The sequence below is a fragment of the Myxine glutinosa genome, chromosome 1, assembly GCF_964187855.1.
Source record: "Myxine glutinosa chromosome 1, kmMyxGlut1.1, whole genome shotgun sequence".
Taxonomy (NCBI): Eukaryota; Metazoa; Chordata; class Myxini; order Myxiniformes; family Myxinidae; genus Myxine; species Myxine glutinosa.
In genome coordinates this window covers 187560174-187579455 of record NC_136261.1, presented here as the reverse complement: position 1 = coordinate 187579455, position 19282 = coordinate 187560174, and the positions used below count along the sequence as shown (strand labels likewise).

At 42.3% G+C, this 19282-nt stretch overlaps 1 protein-coding gene across 4 annotated transcripts in view; it reads left to right on the top strand.

Moving 5' to 3' along the window:
- SLC29A1 (solute carrier family 29 member 1 (Augustine blood group)) overlaps window positions 1-19282 on the top strand; it is a 58113-nt gene that overhangs the window by 9478 nt on the left and 29353 nt on the right. For 3 of the 4 annotated variants that reach the window (XM_068123827.2, XM_068123838.2, XM_068123844.2), the window contains exon 2: window positions 12561-12668. In XM_068123827.2, the coding sequence (XP_067979928.1) occupies window positions 12640-12668 (29 nt within the window). In that variant the 5' untranslated portion in view covers window positions 12561-12639. Of the gene's footprint in view, window positions 1-4618; window positions 4754-12560; window positions 12669-19282 lie in introns of those variants that run through there. The other variant, XM_068123832.2, reaches the window with a different exon arrangement.

Below are 19282 nucleotides of genomic sequence, written 5' to 3'. Positions count from 1 at the left end.
CCGCTCTCCAAAGTTCCTTTCAAAAGGGGAGTTGTTTTCAATCCCGCAGGCCGCCATTGCCCATGTGCTTTGAGTCGGAGAAGAAAGGCGTGTCTCCACCTCGTCATAAGGGGGGAGGAGTGCGCCAGCCCTAACAGCCAATCAGCACCGCGGTGAGCGACCCGGTAGGCGTGCCCTCGGAGCCGGCGGCTTGATTTCGGCCGAGGTGATAAAAGCGACTGTAAGGGACTGCTTTACCAGAGGCCTTGGGAGATGACCTGGGAGATGAGCTAAGAGGCTGCACCAAGAGGAGCGGTGAGATGCGAAACGCTCCAAGCCAAAGAGGAGAGGTACTCGGCAAGGAAACCAGCTTTGGAGAGACGCGCTGAAAGGAGGGAGACGGCTCCACCACAAGAAGAGGAGCAGGTGTGCCGAACCAGCGCGTGACGTCTACCGCAGCGGATACACGACGGAGGGTTTCCCGCCAAAACCGCGAGGAATTGCGAGCTGCTGCCTCCCGACTTTGCCTCCCTCTCAAGCAATCCACCTCAAGCCCTACCTGCCTGCATTATCCCCTGTGTAAGTGTGAACGTCCTGTCCTGCTCGTTGTCTTGGGGTTAAGTAAAAATGAATAGTGTAAGTTAACGATTCGCTGTGTTACTGCTTCTTCCATCCATTGCTGTGTGTGTATAATAAATCTGTTCTTCCTCCGTATTCTTCTTCTTCTTCTTTTTCATTCTCTTTCGGTCGCTTTAGAGGTTTCCCGATTGAATATCTGTGGGGCGATCTGGTCAACGTCGGGTGGAATCGGGTTCTAATCGGGGAGTAACTGTTCGGACGCGGTTAAATACACCACCGCTCGGTCAATATAACATCTAAAGCCGCGTCTGTAACAATATATATATATGTATGTATATATGTATATATATATATATATATATATATATATGTATGTATATATGTATATATATATATATATATATATGTATGTATATATGTATGTATATATATATATATATATGTATGTATATATGTATATATTGTTATAGATCGCGGTTAGGATGTTATAGACCGAGCGGTGGTTTAAAACCGCGACCTAACAAAACTCACCCGATTCCACCCGAACGTTGGTTGTATCGCACCCTAGCTGCTCAATGAGGGAAAAGACAAAAGCGACGCAATGCAAGAGGAAAACGGAGACAAAAAAAGGTTTGAAATACTACCACTGAATTTATTTCTACTATTTACACACAAGCAACAAAAAGCAATTCAGTTTATTTACAAGTACAAGACGCAGGTGACACAGTGCAAATTTAGCTTATCTACAGACTTAACTTATTACCCAGGACAGAACAAACAAAGACGACTCACACGGGGAATGCCAGGGATGGCAGAAGGTGGATGGCTGGCGGGAGAGGAAAGGTCCAAGGGGGGGTCTTGCAGCACAACCGGCGCGTTCAGCAGCCGCCGTTCCGTTTCGGCCCTGCTCCGAACCGCCGTTCAGGCCCCCTTTGGCGGTGGGGTGGCGCGGCTGCGGCGGCCGCCGTCCGCTGCGTTCCCAGGACTTGTCTCACTGGTCTGGTCCCTCAACCCTCAACCCTCAACTCTTTCTTGCTTCTCTCACTCCTCACCACCGACTCCTCTCTCTGGTAACCGACTGTGACCAACTCCTTGCAACCAACTCCTCCTCTCTTCACAACCCTTCTTTTTCCAACCCAGAGTGCATCTCTCTTTCTTCTTCTCTTCCTCCACTTCCGGTTGCGCCCTTTTATAGCGCCCCCCAGCGATCACGCCCCCGGCGCTTTGGACACGCCCATCGGGGCGCTCACCTCGGCCCTGGCTGGTCGCACGACCCTCGGGCTCCGCCCCGGACGACGACGGGCGGGCGCGCCCCTCCCCTCCTCTGACGAGGTGGAGACACGCCTTTCTTCCCTGACTCGAGCCTCGTGGTCAATGGCGGTTATTGGAGGGGAGGTGATTGGGAATCGAGGCTCAGCAATGACGAGAGGGGATGTAATATGGCAATCGAGGGTCGGCAATCACGAAAGGGGGGATGTGAAGGAAATGGGGATTTTTGGGGATGGGAATGGAAGGGGATCTATTCTCTCTCACTGGTGCAATGGAGTATTTCAATTAATGGGAGACACAGCCTTATCTTAAAACACAGAATAAGATATAACTATCGAACATGAATATCCTATGATTGGCTGACGTGTATGCTTGTGGACTATGGGACGCCCTTTTGACCTTACACAGCTCCGGAGGCAGGAGGCACAGCACAACAACAATAATAATAATCATACAGCACACAATAAAAAAAATATATATACAGTCCTCATATCCACAACAATATATATATATATGTATATATATATATATATATATCTATATATATATATATCTATATATATATATATCTATATATATCTATATATATATATATATATATATATACAGTGGTACCTCGGCTTACGAGTTTAATCCGTTCCGTGACGGAGCTCGTAAGCCAAATCGCTCGTAAGTCAAAGCAAATTTTCCCATTCAAATGCATTGAAATGCTATTAATCCGTTCCAGCCTCAAAAAAAAAACACCAATTTTTTTTGTTAGGTGCTTTTAAATAACAAAAATGTACTTTATAAATAACAAATAATGTATAAACAAGCACGACCTCGTATATACTGTACATAATACAAGAGAATGTAAAGAAATAAACTGGTTTTATTAAGCAGAGGAGAAGAGCATGCCAGGTGAGGTGTGCGTGTTGTCGACTTGGCGAGGCAGTACGATCGTACTCCTTCTACGATATGTACGATTTTGAAGCAGAAGGAGTCCATAAAGGCTATAACGCCAGCCAAGGGCGTTACGATTATTTCAAAGCTCCGGACCTCTATCCATGAAGATATGGAGAAGTTGTTGTTTGTGTGGTTGAAGGAGAAGCAGCTCGCAGGAGATACCGTGACCGAGAGCATCATGTGTTTGAAAATATTGAAACTCGGATATCGAGCACGGACCACGAGGTGTTTTTTCTTTTTTCTTAATCTCGGTTTCAGTGAACTTTTGCTCTGTGCTCACGTGTACTGTACCTGTACCTGTAATGGTACGTCAGAGGATGGCACCTGTTGTCATCATATTAAGTGCAAGATGTTCTGCATCGTAAGTTGGTACACCGTGGTCTTTCGGCGGTGTTTAAGCCGGCCGTCTTGGCTTCTGTCACCATTGGCATTGAGTCTTTCGATGTAGGTAGGTCGTTGTGTGCCGGTGCCTTGGCCGAATTCCTTCATTGCTGCATTGTTAGCTCACCTGGTTTTTTATACCACATCTTTGGTTATCGGACCAGCGAATGACGTCATCTCCAAAGTATGGCTTATTCTCACTTGTCTTGGACGATCTTCTACTTCTAGCCTTCCACCGTGCATTTGGTGTCCACTGTACTTACTGTACAGTGCCTGGTAAAATTGATGTAATGGGTTTTTGACCGTCAACGCCATGAACCGTCATGAACCGTCATGAACCGTCATGAACCGTCAACGCCATGAACCGCTAACACTCAAAAGCCCATTTATCGCGCCTTATAAAGCAAAACGCAAACCGAAAGCCATGCCTCTCAAGCGAGGCGTGCTTCCGTGGTCACGTGATCCACAGGTGTAGCTCATTATACCCGCACGCGCGACACGCTTTGGCGGTCACGTGACCAGCCACTCTGGAGGCGGGGATCCCCGCCGATGACGTCACCGGCTGGAGCAAGGAGATTCCTCGCTCATGTATTTCGACGATTGCGTGTTTTATATCCAAGCAGAGATGCTTTCACGGCAAGATAACCACGTGACCGGAACCGGAAGCCACAACCGGAAAATTCAAAAAAATAAATTTTTTGAGCTCGTACATCGGATCTCGGCTCGTATCCCAAAGCAACAAACCGCCCGAGCGACGGCTCGTATCCCGAAAAACTCGTACGTTGGGGCACTCGTAAGCCGAGGTACCACTGTATATATATATATATATATATATATATATATATATATATATATATATATATTGTTGCGGATATGGGATTTGGCCTCCATATCCGCTTGTAAATATTCCCCTATTTCCCCAATACCCCCCAACTATCCCCAATCCCCCATTCCCTAGTCCCATTGCCTGTAAATAACACTCTGTAGAACCAACCTTCCCCTTTTTCCCCCATTAAATGTCGTGCCCAGGTCCACCGCATCTCACGTAGACAACTTTCGGACATCTTGCTAGTTATTCTTAGTCTATGTCAGTTAAGGACTCGTTTCCATTAATTCTGACTCTTCGTTGCACCAGAATGTGATTGTATGGCACCAGTAGTGAGTTTAGGACCTCCCCATACCTCCTCCCATCTTCCCCATGAAACAACAACTACAACAACGGCGTGCGGGGAGTGTGCGTCCTCACACCGGCTTGGTTAGCCGCCATTGCCATGTGCGCCCACGGGGTTACCACGAAGGGGCTGGCTGTCAGCTCCTCGTCAAGGGCGGAGCCCGGTAACCCCCGCACCCAATAAGAAGCAACGGGCCGATTCCATCTGGGGCGGCGCTAACGAGCCGAGGGCGTGTCACTCCCCGCCGGATATACGCAGCGACTTACCGGACGTGACGTTAGATGCGCCTCAGCCACGAAAGAGAACCAGACGCCACCTCCGAGCGCTGTGAGACCTCCCGCATCTCTGGACCGTACTGTATCCTGTCCCTGAGCCAAGAGTGCACCTTGAGCCATCGACTACCCGCCTTCCTTGCCATCAATCCCCGTGTGAGTCAGTCTTGTCCCGTTTATCTGTCGTCTGTCGGGGCTAAGATAAGACCGTGTTTAAGTGCCCACCTTTCTATGCTGTCTCTCTTGTCTTTGTAATCTAACCTTCCGCAATATTATAACCTCCTCCGGAGGTCTTGAGAACTGGACCCCTGGTGTCGTGTCATTTAATCCAGCCGTTGTGTCCTTTCCATCATTGATTTAGCATAGCGCGACTTAGTCAACGTTCGAGTATAATCGGGTAACTTGTGCGAACACGGCGGCCATTCCGCTCGGCCCAGCATAACATCTTAATAAGTCGTGTCCGTAACAATATATATATATAATACACACTAGCTTGGCTTGGCTCGCTGCGCTCGCCTCACCAAGCGTCGTTACTGAGGAACGGGCTTATTTTAGCTGAGGATAATGACTGCACCTGAGTTGCTGTGTTGTCATGATTTACACCAATCATAATGCAAACAATTATTTTGCACAAATGTATTTGTTGTGTTTGTGATATTACATTTTTATAGGCAATTTAGGTTGAATGTTTTTTTCTTTCAAGAAAGAACCCCTCAGCACATACCTAGGGGAGGGGTAGGTGCAGACTGGAAGTTTGGGACGATTACAGCTCACCACCAAGTAATTCAAAACACCTCACCACCAAGTAATTCAAAACACCTCACCACCAAGTAATTTAAAACACCTCACAGCCATAAAACACGTAATAAAAACACCTCACAGCCACAAAATTAAAAACACCTCACCACCACGTCATTTAAAAACACCTCACCACCACGTAATTCAAAATACCTCATCACCAACTAATTCAAAACACCTCACCACCACATAATTAAAAACACCTCACCACCACGTAATTATATATACCTCACCACCACGTAATTATATATACCTCACCACCACGTAATTCAAAACACCTCACCACCACGTAATTCAAAACGCCTCACCACCACATAATTCAAAACACCTTACTACCATGTGATTTAAAAACACCTCACCACCTCGTCATTTAAAAACACCTCACCACCACATAATTCAAAATACCTCACCACCACGTGATTCAAAACCACCACGTGATTCAAAACCACCACAACGTTATTAAAAACACTTCAAAACCACGGAAACAAAAGTTTGAGGGAGTCGTTAAGTGACAACACAGACACTGCCCAGATGTGCAGATATATAGATAAATGACTGTACCCGAGTTGCCGTTTTGTCATAGTTTAAACCAATCATAATTCAAACAATTATTTTGCACAAATGTATTTGTAATACAGTCATACCCCGTTTTACGCCATTTCGACCTACATCAAATCCGACTTTACGCCACTCTCCTAGAGTAAATTTCAGTTCAGCGAACGTCATTATGTGCGACTTTACATCACTCCTACGGACGTGAAAAAAAAATTTTTTCCTTAAAAATATATTTAAAATAAATAAAATAGTACATAAATTAACAATAAAAGAAGCTAAAAACAATTTAAAATACAATAAAAAGCACATTAAAAATACATAAAATGTACGTACAGTATGCGCAGCTGCTGTATGTACGTATGCGCAGCTGCTGGTTCTCATTCAAAACAGAGGTGACGTACAGTATTCCTTTACTGTGTCTGTGTTAGCCATGGGTCCTAAGAAGGATAATGCTAGTGTTTCCAAGCATAATGTGGTTACGATGGAAGATAAGTTAAATCTGATTAAAAGGTATGAAAAAGGTGAAAAAGTGTCGGTGATAGCGCATAGACCTTATCGCGAATCAGAACCGCAATGCGTCATGGGATAGGAAAAGGGGCAATAGCGCCGCCGGAGGTCGCTGTCACTTTGACAGACTGCTTGTTTACATTGACACACGACGTGATCCTTACTACTCTAAACTACTTTTAGGACTTTTTTACTGTGACAAATTAACTGTGAACTGTGATCAGCTCATGAGCCAGTATTTGCAAGCCAAGGACACCGTCGCAAAACTGAAAGCTCGGAGTTAAGCGATCTCAATCTTTAGAGGATCAACTACTCATGACACTCATGAAGCTTCGGCTTAATCTTCGCGAGGAGGACCTCGTATTTCGCTTTGAATTAGGACAAAACACCGTCTCCCAAGTTTTGTTCGCAAGTGTACAGTCAATATAAGTCAAGACCTACTCTCAAGTGCCTTGTTGGTATTACACCTAGCGGAACAATTTCATACATTTCCAAACCTACAGGAGGAAACACGTCGGACAAAAAAATTGTAAAGATGACGAACATTGTAGACAAGTTCCAGCCCGGCGATATTTGTATGGCCGATCGAGGTTTCAACATTCAGGAACTGTTCTTGCATAAGCAGGTTGTTTCTTTTCTCCAATGGGAACCCCCCTTTCCCTCAAATATTTCTTTAAATCGCTGGATTTTAATGCCAAAAAACGCTGAATTTCTTTCACATTAGCCATCTTCCTTTCCGTAAACACAGCGTCGATCGTAGACAGACGCTTCCTCTTCTGGGTTCGTGCTTACCTTTCCCCCCTTTTCGATCCCATCATGCTTTGCGGTGGAGCGCCCTCTGTTGATATTTACCGATTCGCGATAAGGTCTATGCCTTAGGGCTGCCACGGTCGACGGTATTGACCATCATTCATGATAAGGAACGTATCCTCGCATACGTCACTGAAAAAGCGCCGCCGGCTAAGACTGCTAAAATGTGTGTTTGTGTTCAGAAGAGACGCCATGTTTAAGGTGAATAACATAAACTTATTAATTTTATTTATTATTCTTTACAAATTCATTTATTAATTGTGTTCATTACTCATTAAAAAATATGACTAAAATGTGTTTTTAGTGTTCTTTAAGGTTTAGCGATAGTTATATACTTTCGCGAGTTATTTACTCTAGTTTTACGGTGTTTGTCTTCTTTTTAAGGCTTTTTTTTTTTTTTTTTTTTTTTTGTATACAAGATCGAGGCTCGTGAAAGAGCTAAAAGGCATTACGCCCAGTTTACGTCAAAAACCGAGTTACGTCACGGCTTATGGAACCAATTAATGACGTAGGCCGGGCTATTACTGTATACGTGATGTCACAAAAAAGTTGGGAAAAAAAAATTTTCCTGAAAAAATTCCAAAAATTGGAAATTTTTTCAAAAAAATACCCTTAGGACATATCGACAGGAGAGATATGTGCATACCAGAAGTTTGGTAGGATTTCACAAAAGCTTGAGGGAGTAGTTCATTGACAAGACAAGACAACACAACACAAGACAGACAGACACTGCACAGATATATATATATATATATATATATATATATATATATATATATATATATATATATATATATATATTTCTGGACCACCCTGTATATATATACACACAGGGGGCTGCAAAAGTAGGTATACAGTAATGAAAAACAAAACGTGCGCACAAAACGTATTTTATTGATTATACAAGCATATCAATAATAACATATCAATAATAAACATATCAATAATAAACATATTAATCCCTCAAATGTTCAAACTGTTTGCCCCCGGCATTCACACACTCCACTAGTCGAGTGTGGACACCCATGCACACTCTGGCACAAAGGTCTTTATCAACATCAATTTCCTGGCAAGCCTCCCGTATGAATTGAATCATGGCATCAACAGAACGTGGCTTGCGTGCGAAAACCCTGTCTTTTACACATCCCCAGAAAAATAAGTCCATAGGGGTGAGATCCGGCGAACGTGGTGGCCAGTCAACGGCTCCCCGACGTCCAATCCACCTGTTGGGAAATTCTTTGTCAAGTAGCGCACGCACAGTGTGCTACTTGACACATGGTAATAATGGTAATGAATAATTATTCATTATTAATAATGTCATTATTACCATTATTAAAATGGTAATAATGATTTTAATGAATTAAATGAATTCTAGTATTAAATGAATCCTAGCACCACTATTATAATACTGGTAATACTGGTATAATCCTTACTGTATACCTACTTTTGCAGCCCCCTGTATATATATATATATATATATATATATATATATATATATATATATATATATATATATATATATATATATATATATATATAGTGGTCCAGAAAACCTGGGCACATTTTGAAGAACGATCCCTGCAACAAAGTAAGTTTATTATTGTTCTTTGGTGCAAAACAAAACGTAATTACTCGTAAATGGATGTGACCGCTTCAACACGTACAAGTATCACATGATACGCAACAGGGTGAGGTGCATCACGTGATATGGATTGTGGTGAGCTTCGTTCACTGTGCTGCACGCGTTTGTCTTTGCATTAGTTCAGTTCATTGTGAATTAGATGCCCTAATATGACGGAAGATATCGTGAGACAGAAACTTCACGCTGTACGCTTGTATTCTGTATCAGGAAATCTGGCTGAAGTTCACAGACAACTTGTCAAAGAATGTCGCACCGACGCAATTGACAGAAGAACCATCGGCAGAATAAACAAGCAGTTTGATGAAACCGGCAGCATTATTCCAAAACAGTCACCAGGTAGGCCTCGTACTGTTCGAACTGAGGAAAGCAGAGCGGTCATTCAACAACAACTCGACACTTACACACCATTATCAACTCGTCGCTTATCAAACGTCACCAACATAAGCTGATCATCGATTCGAATAATACTAAAAGGCCTTAATGCGAAACCATACATACCCAGATTAACTCGCCAACTATCTCAGGGTGATTTTGACAGGCGCATTGAGGCATGTGAGACATTGCTTGGGTTAATGGATATGGACAATGATTTGCAGAACAGGATCTTGTGGTCAGATGAATCCAAGTTTACTTTATCTGGTTCTGTAAATCGACACAATAGTGTGATATGGGCAGCAGACAACCCATTATTTACTGTTGAGCACAATGTCCAGTATCAAGCTAGTGTGTCCGTCTGGGCAGGCATTTCTTCTGGAGGCATTGTTGTACCAATATTTTTTGAAGAAAATGTGAATGCTGCAAATTACCTTCTAATGTTTGAGCAGCATGTATTTCCACTCAATGATGGCCAAATGTGGTTCATGCATGATGGTGCGCCTGCTCATTATGCTGCCAGTGTACGCCAGGCCCTTGATTTGAACTATACAGACAAATGGATTGGCTGTCGTGGTCCGGTTGAATGGCCGCCGCGGTCTTGTGATTTAACAACACCCTGTGATTTCTTCCTTTGGGGTTTCCTCAAACACAAATTGTATGCGAGGAATCCTACGACCCTTACAGACTTGATACAATTCATCCGTAATGAGACTGCTGCCTTAACGACTGAAACATGCAAAACTGCACGACAGTATTTCGTCACGGCTACAGCTGTGCATAGACAATGAGGGAAAGCAGTTTGAACATTTGAATTGATCTGTTTCATGTATATTAGACTGTTTAACGAGTAATGATGTTTTGTTTTGCACCAAAGAACAATAATAAACTTAGTTGGTTGTTGTACAGTGCATTCAGAAAGTATTCAGACCCCTTCACTTTTTTCACATTTTGTTATGTTGCAGCCTTATGCTGAAATCGTTTAAATTCATTTTTTCTCTCATCAATCTACACTCAATACCCCATATTGACAAAGATAAAACAGGATTTTAGAAAGTTTTGCAAATTTATTAAAAAGAAAAAACTGAAATATCACATTTACATAAGTATTCAGACCCTTTGCTATGACACTTGAAATTTAGCTCAGGTGCCTCCCATTTCTCTTGATCATCTTTCAGATGTTTCTACACCTTGATTGGAGTCCACCTGTGGTAAATTCAATTGATTGGACATGATTTGGAAAGGCACACACCTGTCTATATAAGGTCTCACAGCTGACAATGCATATCAGAGCAGAAACCAAGCCATGAGGTCGAAGGAACTGCCTGCAGAGCTTAGAGACAGGATTGTGTCGAGGCACAGATCTGGGGAAGCCTACAAAAAAATCTCTGCTGCATTGAAGGTTCCCAAGAGCACAGTGGCCTCCACAATTCTTAAATGGAAGAAGTTTGGAACAACCAGGACTCTTCCTAGAGCTGGTGGCCCGGCCAAACTGAGCAATCGGGGGTGAAGGTGAAGAGAGGCCAAGAACCCGATGGTCACTCTGGCTGAGCTCCAGAGATCCTGTGTGGAGATGGGGGAAACTTCCAGAAGGACAACCATCACTGCAACACTCCACCGATCTGGGCTTTATGGCAGAGTGGCCAGACAGAAGCCAAACAGTTCAATCTTGGTTTCATCAGATCACAGAATCTTGTTTCTCACAGTCTGAGAGTCCTTTAGGTGATTTTTTGCCAACTCCAAGCAGGCTTTCATGTGTCTTTCACTGAGGAGAGGCTCGGTATACTATCCCCACAACAAATAAACGTACAACACCGGTAAATCAACAATACAACAATTAAAATGCAACAAATAATGGTTTAATAAAAATAAATGGCAGGATAAAAAAAAAAGTACGGTAAAATGGAATTTCCTTTATTGAGGGACCCTCTACTCAGACGCAATTACAACACAAGGGGATTATAAATGAAAATAAATGCATAGTGTAGCAAGGGAGAACTCAAAGGGTGGACAAGATGGATATGTCAGCAAATGTTTAACAGGTGTAGAAAGGATAATGATTTTGGATGGGGTATGACTTGCGTCGTCTATCAGTGTGTTATGTGTACAAACTGTTTTATGCTTGGAATGATGACTGAACTTACCGGGTTGCAATGGAATCCATGACCATTTTAGACAGGTTTCAGCTTATGAAGGGAAGCAAACGGGTGGTCGCTGGTTCCATTCAATGGGATGTTTTGTACAAGTTATTTAGCACAGGTTTTCTCTGGTCGGGGGAGGGCAGGGGGATTTAAGTGGCAGATATAAACAGGTGGTTGCTCTGTAAAAGTGGTCACTAAACAGGTTTGACTTTAAAAAAAAGCTATTTGAACCCAGAAAAAAAAAACAATAACTATTTGAACCTAGAATCCTAGGCTTTTGAACTAAGTTCCTAGAAGGTAGCACAATTGGTAAACCCACAGAGATCTGCAAAATCTTGATGTTCTTTTGACGATCCATATTAAAAATGAAAGGACCATTTACAAGAGCTGTGAGCTAGTTTGTAGTGCTTTCATTTTGAATAACCCACAATAATATATTTGACTATCTGTTTGAACTGGGGATGCTTGATTTCATTTTATGAATTTACCAAGGCATGTAATGCTCATCTCAAAACAAAGTAAAACCATGCTAAAAAGGACACAAAACACCAACAGTCATTGTAAAAGTACGTCTTTGTTTCCTTGTGCCTTTATCTTGCATGTGATATTTCGAAGTAATGACGTTAAAATAAAATGTCGTTTAAACATTTGGTACTTTGTCCAATATTGAATGATCTCAACAGATGTTTAAGCATCCAAGCCCTATCGTACAACAGATGGATGTTGGAATAACATATCTGTCCAGTATCTGTCCATTTCTCCGCAGGGTTCAAATCATCATCTTTATTGAGCCTCAATCCCCTCAGCTACTCAGATCCACTTTCTCCATTGTACGAGTATATTTGCTTGTTTTACTACAAGTTTACTTGTTTTACCTGACCTTGTTTGCTTTATTTAATCTTATTTGTAAACAATTCTGATCCTGTGTTCATCCTTGCAACGAGGGTTATCTTGATTTTGTGAGTGTAAGTGATTATTATGTAAGTGACTGGTTAACTTAATTTTGGAATTTTTTTCTTTTATGATGAAAATGGTCCCTGGAAAATGTATGAGGGAAAAAGAAAACACCTGGAGACCTTTTCACCCCTCCTTCCTGTCCTTATACTGAGGTTTTTAATCTCCACCTATGCTCTTCTAGGAACGTGGCATAGATTGCTCTCCTGAGAACCTCAGTCTGTGTGCCTGCAACCCATCGTGTTTGAGCCGAATAAATCGCCATGGCTCTGAATAAACCACCACAAGACAAGTAAGTTGTTTCTTCTTCTTTTTTTCCAGCTCACCATGAAATCGAGTTTCTGGATTTTATTAGGTTTTATTTTTCTCTTTGTACTATTTTTTTTTGCAGTAATGGATCCGCTCTGGACACCTGGTTCATTTGTGTTGCTGCTAGTACTTTTCATCAGGGGATACAGGGTTTGTTAATACGTTTGAAAACCCGTTCCGTTTTGGCAAATGTAGCAGTTTCTACAATGATTCCTGACACTCTCCTGTTCTACTTTCTCTTTTTATGGCGTAGCCCATAGGGCAAAGCCGTCGAGAACAGTTTGTCCTTGGATATATATGTATGTCCCCTCAAACGTATACCATTCAGAGCTGAGGACCTGGTCACATGACAGGGTGATGTGATTACGTCTGATGTCATTACGGCGTACAACTGCTGACTCCACACTCCGGTATTTTGATTCCAATGTCGTTCAGGATGAACATATCATCGAACCTGTCAAGTGTCCCAATCGCCATGCTCTACCTTTACGTTTTTCATTCTGTGTGAAACACAAACAAACCGATTGTTAAAATGACCATGAAGTATCGAAAGCATAGACGTTATGGATCTTCCAACGACACAGTACGTATAGGCCTTAGGATTCATGCCTTCATGCCTCACCTTCAGGCTGCTTCGGACAAATTAGCCCAAGTTTCATAATACAGTAGTGTTGTTTTTGTTATAATAATAATAGCGTTAATACCAATAATATAGTAAATATAATCATAACACTGCAATCCCTTTATCGTTATTGCAAAGTTTCTAGATTAAAGCGGTGTATGGTTCATGAATCAATGATAAGTGGTGTGAATGAATGAATATGAATTCAAATAATGCGGAAGTAAGGAATTGGCCTCGATTTTTTTTTTAGTAATATCATTTTCAGAATAATGATAACGTAACGTTATTATTTTAGGAAATCTAATCGTAACTAATCCCTTCGTAGTGACTGCAAAGTTACTGGAGGTTAAAATCAATAATCTTCTATATATTAAAGTAGCGGCAGTTTTGTGTCCAGCCGTCACGCTACGTCATTACGTCTATGATGTCATTACGACGGCTGACTCCACCGACCGACATTTTAATTTACGAGTACACCTGCTCACTACGGGAGCGGCAGGAAGGGTTAATTCCTCTTTAGGGTAAATAGATTACAGTCGATCTATGGTCAGGTCTCAAGAACATTGGGTGTGTGTTCATTTACCAAGTTTCTTGTGGAGAGATCGCCAAGTGGTTTAAGCATTCGAGCAAGCACTCAATTCAAAACCCTTAAGGAACGGTTGTCTTGGCAAGCGCTAGCTAGCTGCTTGGTAAATGTTGCACACCCAGGGCTAGCTCCGTTTCAGTTTCATGTTAAACAACAGGAAAAGTGGGTTTCATTGGTGGGTTTCAAAAGGCCACTACGAAAAACCCCACTTTAGCGGCAGGAAGGGTCATGTTATTGACCCAACCCTTGTGGGGTATACAGATAACAGTAGATCTTCGCTCAGTTCTGTAAGTAAAACTTACCTCACGAATGTCGCGATTCCTCCAAACTTCTTTATTTAATGTCATAAACAGCATTAACGACTGTTTAAAAAGCTAATCATATGTGTTTGTGGTTTATAATCTTTTACAAGCCCGGCTGCGCCGCTGTTAGACTTACGGTCTTGTTTTTTTGTAAACTTTCCAACATTGCACTGTAAGTGTAATATGCACTTTCCTCTTTATAGAGGTGCCATTGAGGTGCCAACAACAACTGTTGCAGTAATGAGGGAAAAGGCTGTCACCTGACCCTTTTGGACATGGCATTGATTCCTTGAAATTGGAGAAAAACCGATTTCAAAATGAATGTACCAAAATGGAATTGAACTATTTCATGCTACCTCAATGGTGAAAAAATCGTAGGGTTGCCAGAAGTTGGTCGAGGTTTTTCCTAAATAACCGAGTGGGGATCAGGCCTACAAAATGTTCATTTTTGTGTTCAGAGCATTTTGCAGAGCACTGTTGTGAAACCGTGGAGATGGCTAGATCTTGTGGTTGGTTATCCACCACAATTGAGATTGATGACCCAATTGAGCGAGCCTCACGATGGACCCCATGATTAAGCGCAAGAAACAGCCGTCACTCGAAACTGCAACACCATCTCTATCCAGCTACCAGAACATGTACACGGCAGTGTTTTGAGCAGTGCATCAAACACAAGTATCGGCCTCCCGGCGACTGATCTCACCTCGCCGCCACCCCACGCATCCTGTTTCCCCCCTCCACTGGGGTGGTACATTGACACGGCCCAGTCAAGACACAGCATGGACACTAATGTGGGACTTGGCAGAGACACAACACAGCACGGCCACAGACATAAACGGCATCCCGGGAAAGTTTGAAATGGGACGATCCTGTAACGTTCAGGGCACCAGGTCAGCCTGCGATGGTGGGACAATGCATTCGTCGCCCATTTGGTCAGGAGGGTCCATGCTGTATTGTGCCATATTTCTTCTGGAGTAATATAACTGATTTATCGATGAATACAAAATCCATGATAAACCGTCAATTGAATGGAAAAACAAAACCTGCCAATCTGTAGTGAACATTTGACTGGCGTTTTTATCTACACTAACACCACTATTTTCACGAACACCATCTTCATCTGAATTGTTTGCATAAGGCTCATCGATGTGGCTCCACAATTCCCCCAAAGCATTTCCATCATTGTCTTTGTCTCCAATAGTTTCTTCAAAATCCCACTGATGAGTTTCAACATACTGAGAACCTTCAGAGTTGCTAATGACGGTGGAATCGGTATCGAAATCTGAGCTCAAAATATTGTGTACACTGTTCTCTATGTAATCTGCTAGTTGGATCAAGATGAGTTCACAGTGTGATGTCACAGGCAAAATCGACAATTTAGGGCTTTTTTTGGCTTCATTCATTCATTCATTAGGGCTTTTTTTGGCTTCACAAAATACTTTGGGTTTGGCAAAAAAAAAAAAATCCATGAAAAAGTATCTTCAAATTGGACCGTCATTGATGGTATTCAATGCTTTTCGGGGAATAAAAAATGTTTGGGTTCCCCTGGTGGTGTAAAAGTCGCTGCATTAACAATGGTGAATTTTTGAATTTTTTTTTCACAATCTTTAAAATCTTTATTATTTCAATTTATATACTTTAATACTGTACACAAATCGCCTTTTTGGCACTTTCAAAACTTTTCCATTTAACAGTACTTGGACAAAATATTTCAGCATTTTATGTCAGCATGACCAATCAAATTTCTCAGGACTGTGTACGGTAAGGTGTTTTATGAACTCTCTAGGTAGTACTGCATTACCATCTGCAAATATTGCACTTTTCATTACCATTTTGTCCATTTTTATGGTAAGTGAAGATTAACCAAAGGTGAATTAAGGTAATACCTAAGATAACCTTGGAGGCAAGAAATTTGTACTGCTGTTTGGGATCGATGTTTATCTTAAAACGGTCATAGGTTGTATAATGCTTTAATTGGGATACTGGATTGTAGAGTTGAACTCTACCTCTACCACATGAGCTTATCCTGATGGTGCTATCAAGATTAGCTCAGTTGCTGGTGCACTTTCCTCCAAAAAATTTTTTGTCTTGGGAACATTAGGATCTACCAACAAACTTTCATCCTGGGAACATTAGGATCTACCAACAAACTTTCATCCAAACTTTCATCTGCCAACAAACTTTCATCCAAGCTTTCATCTGCCAATATACTTTCATCCAAGCACACTGAAAGCCATTGAAGTTTCCATTCTTCAAAGGAGATGCGAAGTCAGCTGTTCCATGTACCAGAACTTAATCATGAATGCGGAAGGTTTTGTCATAATCTTGGCTTGATGAGTCCTTCCTGGTCTGTTGTTGTTCTGAGGGAGTCGTTCTATGGTTAGTAATCACAAGGTCACTTCAATTGCCGCGCTGCCAAATAAGTTATTCTTGGTGCTTTTTCAGCCATCACTTTGAGGGGGAAAAGAGCAAACAACATCTTGAAGCTCTGTGCTTTAAATTTACAGTTCTTATCTCCGATTTTATGTTGGCCCTATCTGAGGCATTTTCCTACTGTCCTTGTGGTGAAGTGCTTTATTTCTCTTCAAAGTTTGCAGAAGGGCTGAAAAGTAGGGTACAGGTACATGTTATAATGACATGGAGGCCAAGTGATGTCATGATACACTCAAAGAACAGGTTAGTCCAATCCAACATGAAAAATACTTTATAATTTAAGGTAATTATTTGCTGTGTAGGGGAAGTATTCATGTAGATGTCCATGGTTTAATTGATTTGGCTTTTATCAATTCATAATAAGAGTAATTCAGAGTTTGAATGGGCGAAATAGTTGCATTTCTACAAATGCGTTTGAAATTGCACAACATGCGAAACAAGAAGGGACAAATTCGTTCACACAACGTTTTGTCAAAAAGAGTTCTGGCTACTTCTCAAGTTCTGGATACCCAATCCACCTCACCCATGATTCCACCACACCCATCCGATGGACCACACCCGTCCATCCGATCCACCTCACCCATGATGGAGCCACACCCATCCGATGGACCACAACCGTGATTTCACCACACCCGTCCATCCGATCCACCTCACCCATGATTCCACCACACCCATCCGATGGACCACACCCGTCCATCCGATCCACCTCACCCATGATGGAGCCACACCCATCCGATGGACCACAACCGTGATTTCACCACACCCGTCCATCCGATCCACCTCACCCATGATTCCACCACACCCATCCGATGGACCACAACCGTGATTTCATCACACCCGTCCATCTGATCCACCTCACCCATGATGGAGCCACACCCATCCGATGGACCACAACCGTGATTTCATCACACCCGTCCATCTGATCCACCTCACCCATGATGGAGCCACACCCATCCGATGCACCACAATCATGATTCCACCACACCCATGATTGAGCACAGCCATTTAATTGGACCACACCTATTATTTAAAGAAAAAAAAGATGAAAACCATGTAAAAAAAGATGCAAGGATTTATTGTCATAGCTGCTGTATACTTGGTAGCCTTAGTATGTGATTACTATATTTTCCTATAGGAGTGGAGTTGTCCAATCACATCATTTTACTATGGAGTCTTGGTTGGTTTTTCAACAATTGATGAGGATTTGGAAATTGTGTCACAATTTGTCTTCCCAAGTTGTTTCTAAGACTCTACACAAACTTTTTTTTGCTGTTGCATCAGCTACTTGTCAAGTCGTTTTCCCAGAGGCATTATTGCGTTACTTGCTGCATGTGCCTCTCCGAGGCTATCCATGACTCATTTGTTGTTGTACCTTTTCCTTTGGGTTAATTATATTTTTCATATACAAAGTCTAGGCTCATGAAAGAGCTGGAACACAGAACATAACAGAACAAGGAGGACATAGTGGAAAGGGGGGTGGTGAAGATCTGGGGGGTGGTGAAGGGGTCAAAGATCTCTTGCTTGATAAAAGCAATGCAATAGGCCTATATTTTCAGGATATCATCATTAATGACATAAAGAAGTCAGATGCCAGATTCAGTTTAATGTATGATGAGATGACAAATGCTCAACATTTGAGGCAAAATTAAAAGTGCAATCCTGGTCAGAGAATCAAGAGCAAGCTCTTGTCCATCATCTGAAGACATATCTCATGGCCAACGGTGCCAAATGAATATCTATCCAAGAAGATCCTCTCAGCCATATATGAATGCAAGCTGCAGCTGAAGAACATAATAATGCTTGTAAGTGACAAACCGAATGTCAGCACCACTGTTTGGAGGATGATCAACAAAGCTATATACTGGATGTGGGTGGCCCTGGGTTTGTTGATGTAGGAACGTGTACTCTACATATCATACATGATGCAATTTTTGATGCATTTGCCAAAGGCTTAGCAGAATATGCTGCAAATGTTGCATAATTTTTGATTGACATCTTCTATTGGCTCAAGGGAACCGCGGCAAGATCTGTTGAACTACAAGGAAGAACAGGCATTTTAAGGCCATTTTCCCTCCATTTCCCAAGAACAGGCATACACCACCTCCATTCTAATGCCCACATCTCCAATTGTAATTGGTTTTCAGCTTGTCATCATGGATTTCCGGCTTTCTGACATATTGAGGAACACTGTGGTATACGATGCCCTTTGGTAAAATTCGAGTTTGGGTCGGTCTCTTCTGTAGCTGCCCATGCTGTCTTGCCGCCCATCTTGTCCATACTTAGGACAGGTGCACTGATGCTGTCTTGACCTGTTGCAGAATCAGAGTCGAGGGTTTCCAGAAACACCTCAATTCCGATGTGAAAGAGACAGTGTCGAGGAGCATTTGGGTATGAGAGGGTAGGGTATGTACGGGGAGTGAGGGGATGGAGACGGAATATTTGGCATCAAAACAAATTGGAGATATTCAGCCTTCTTGTGAGAAGAGTCAGCTGTGGTATAATTTGTGGTGAGGGAGGGGGTGCAGGGGATAGCATATATCAGAACACCAGGCCTTCGAGGGAGGAGACCAGTTTGAAAGTTCAGCCTTGAGGTTGGCCACATGTTGTTTTCTACACTTGTGGAGAGTGGACATACACTTGTCGCAGGCTTTGTA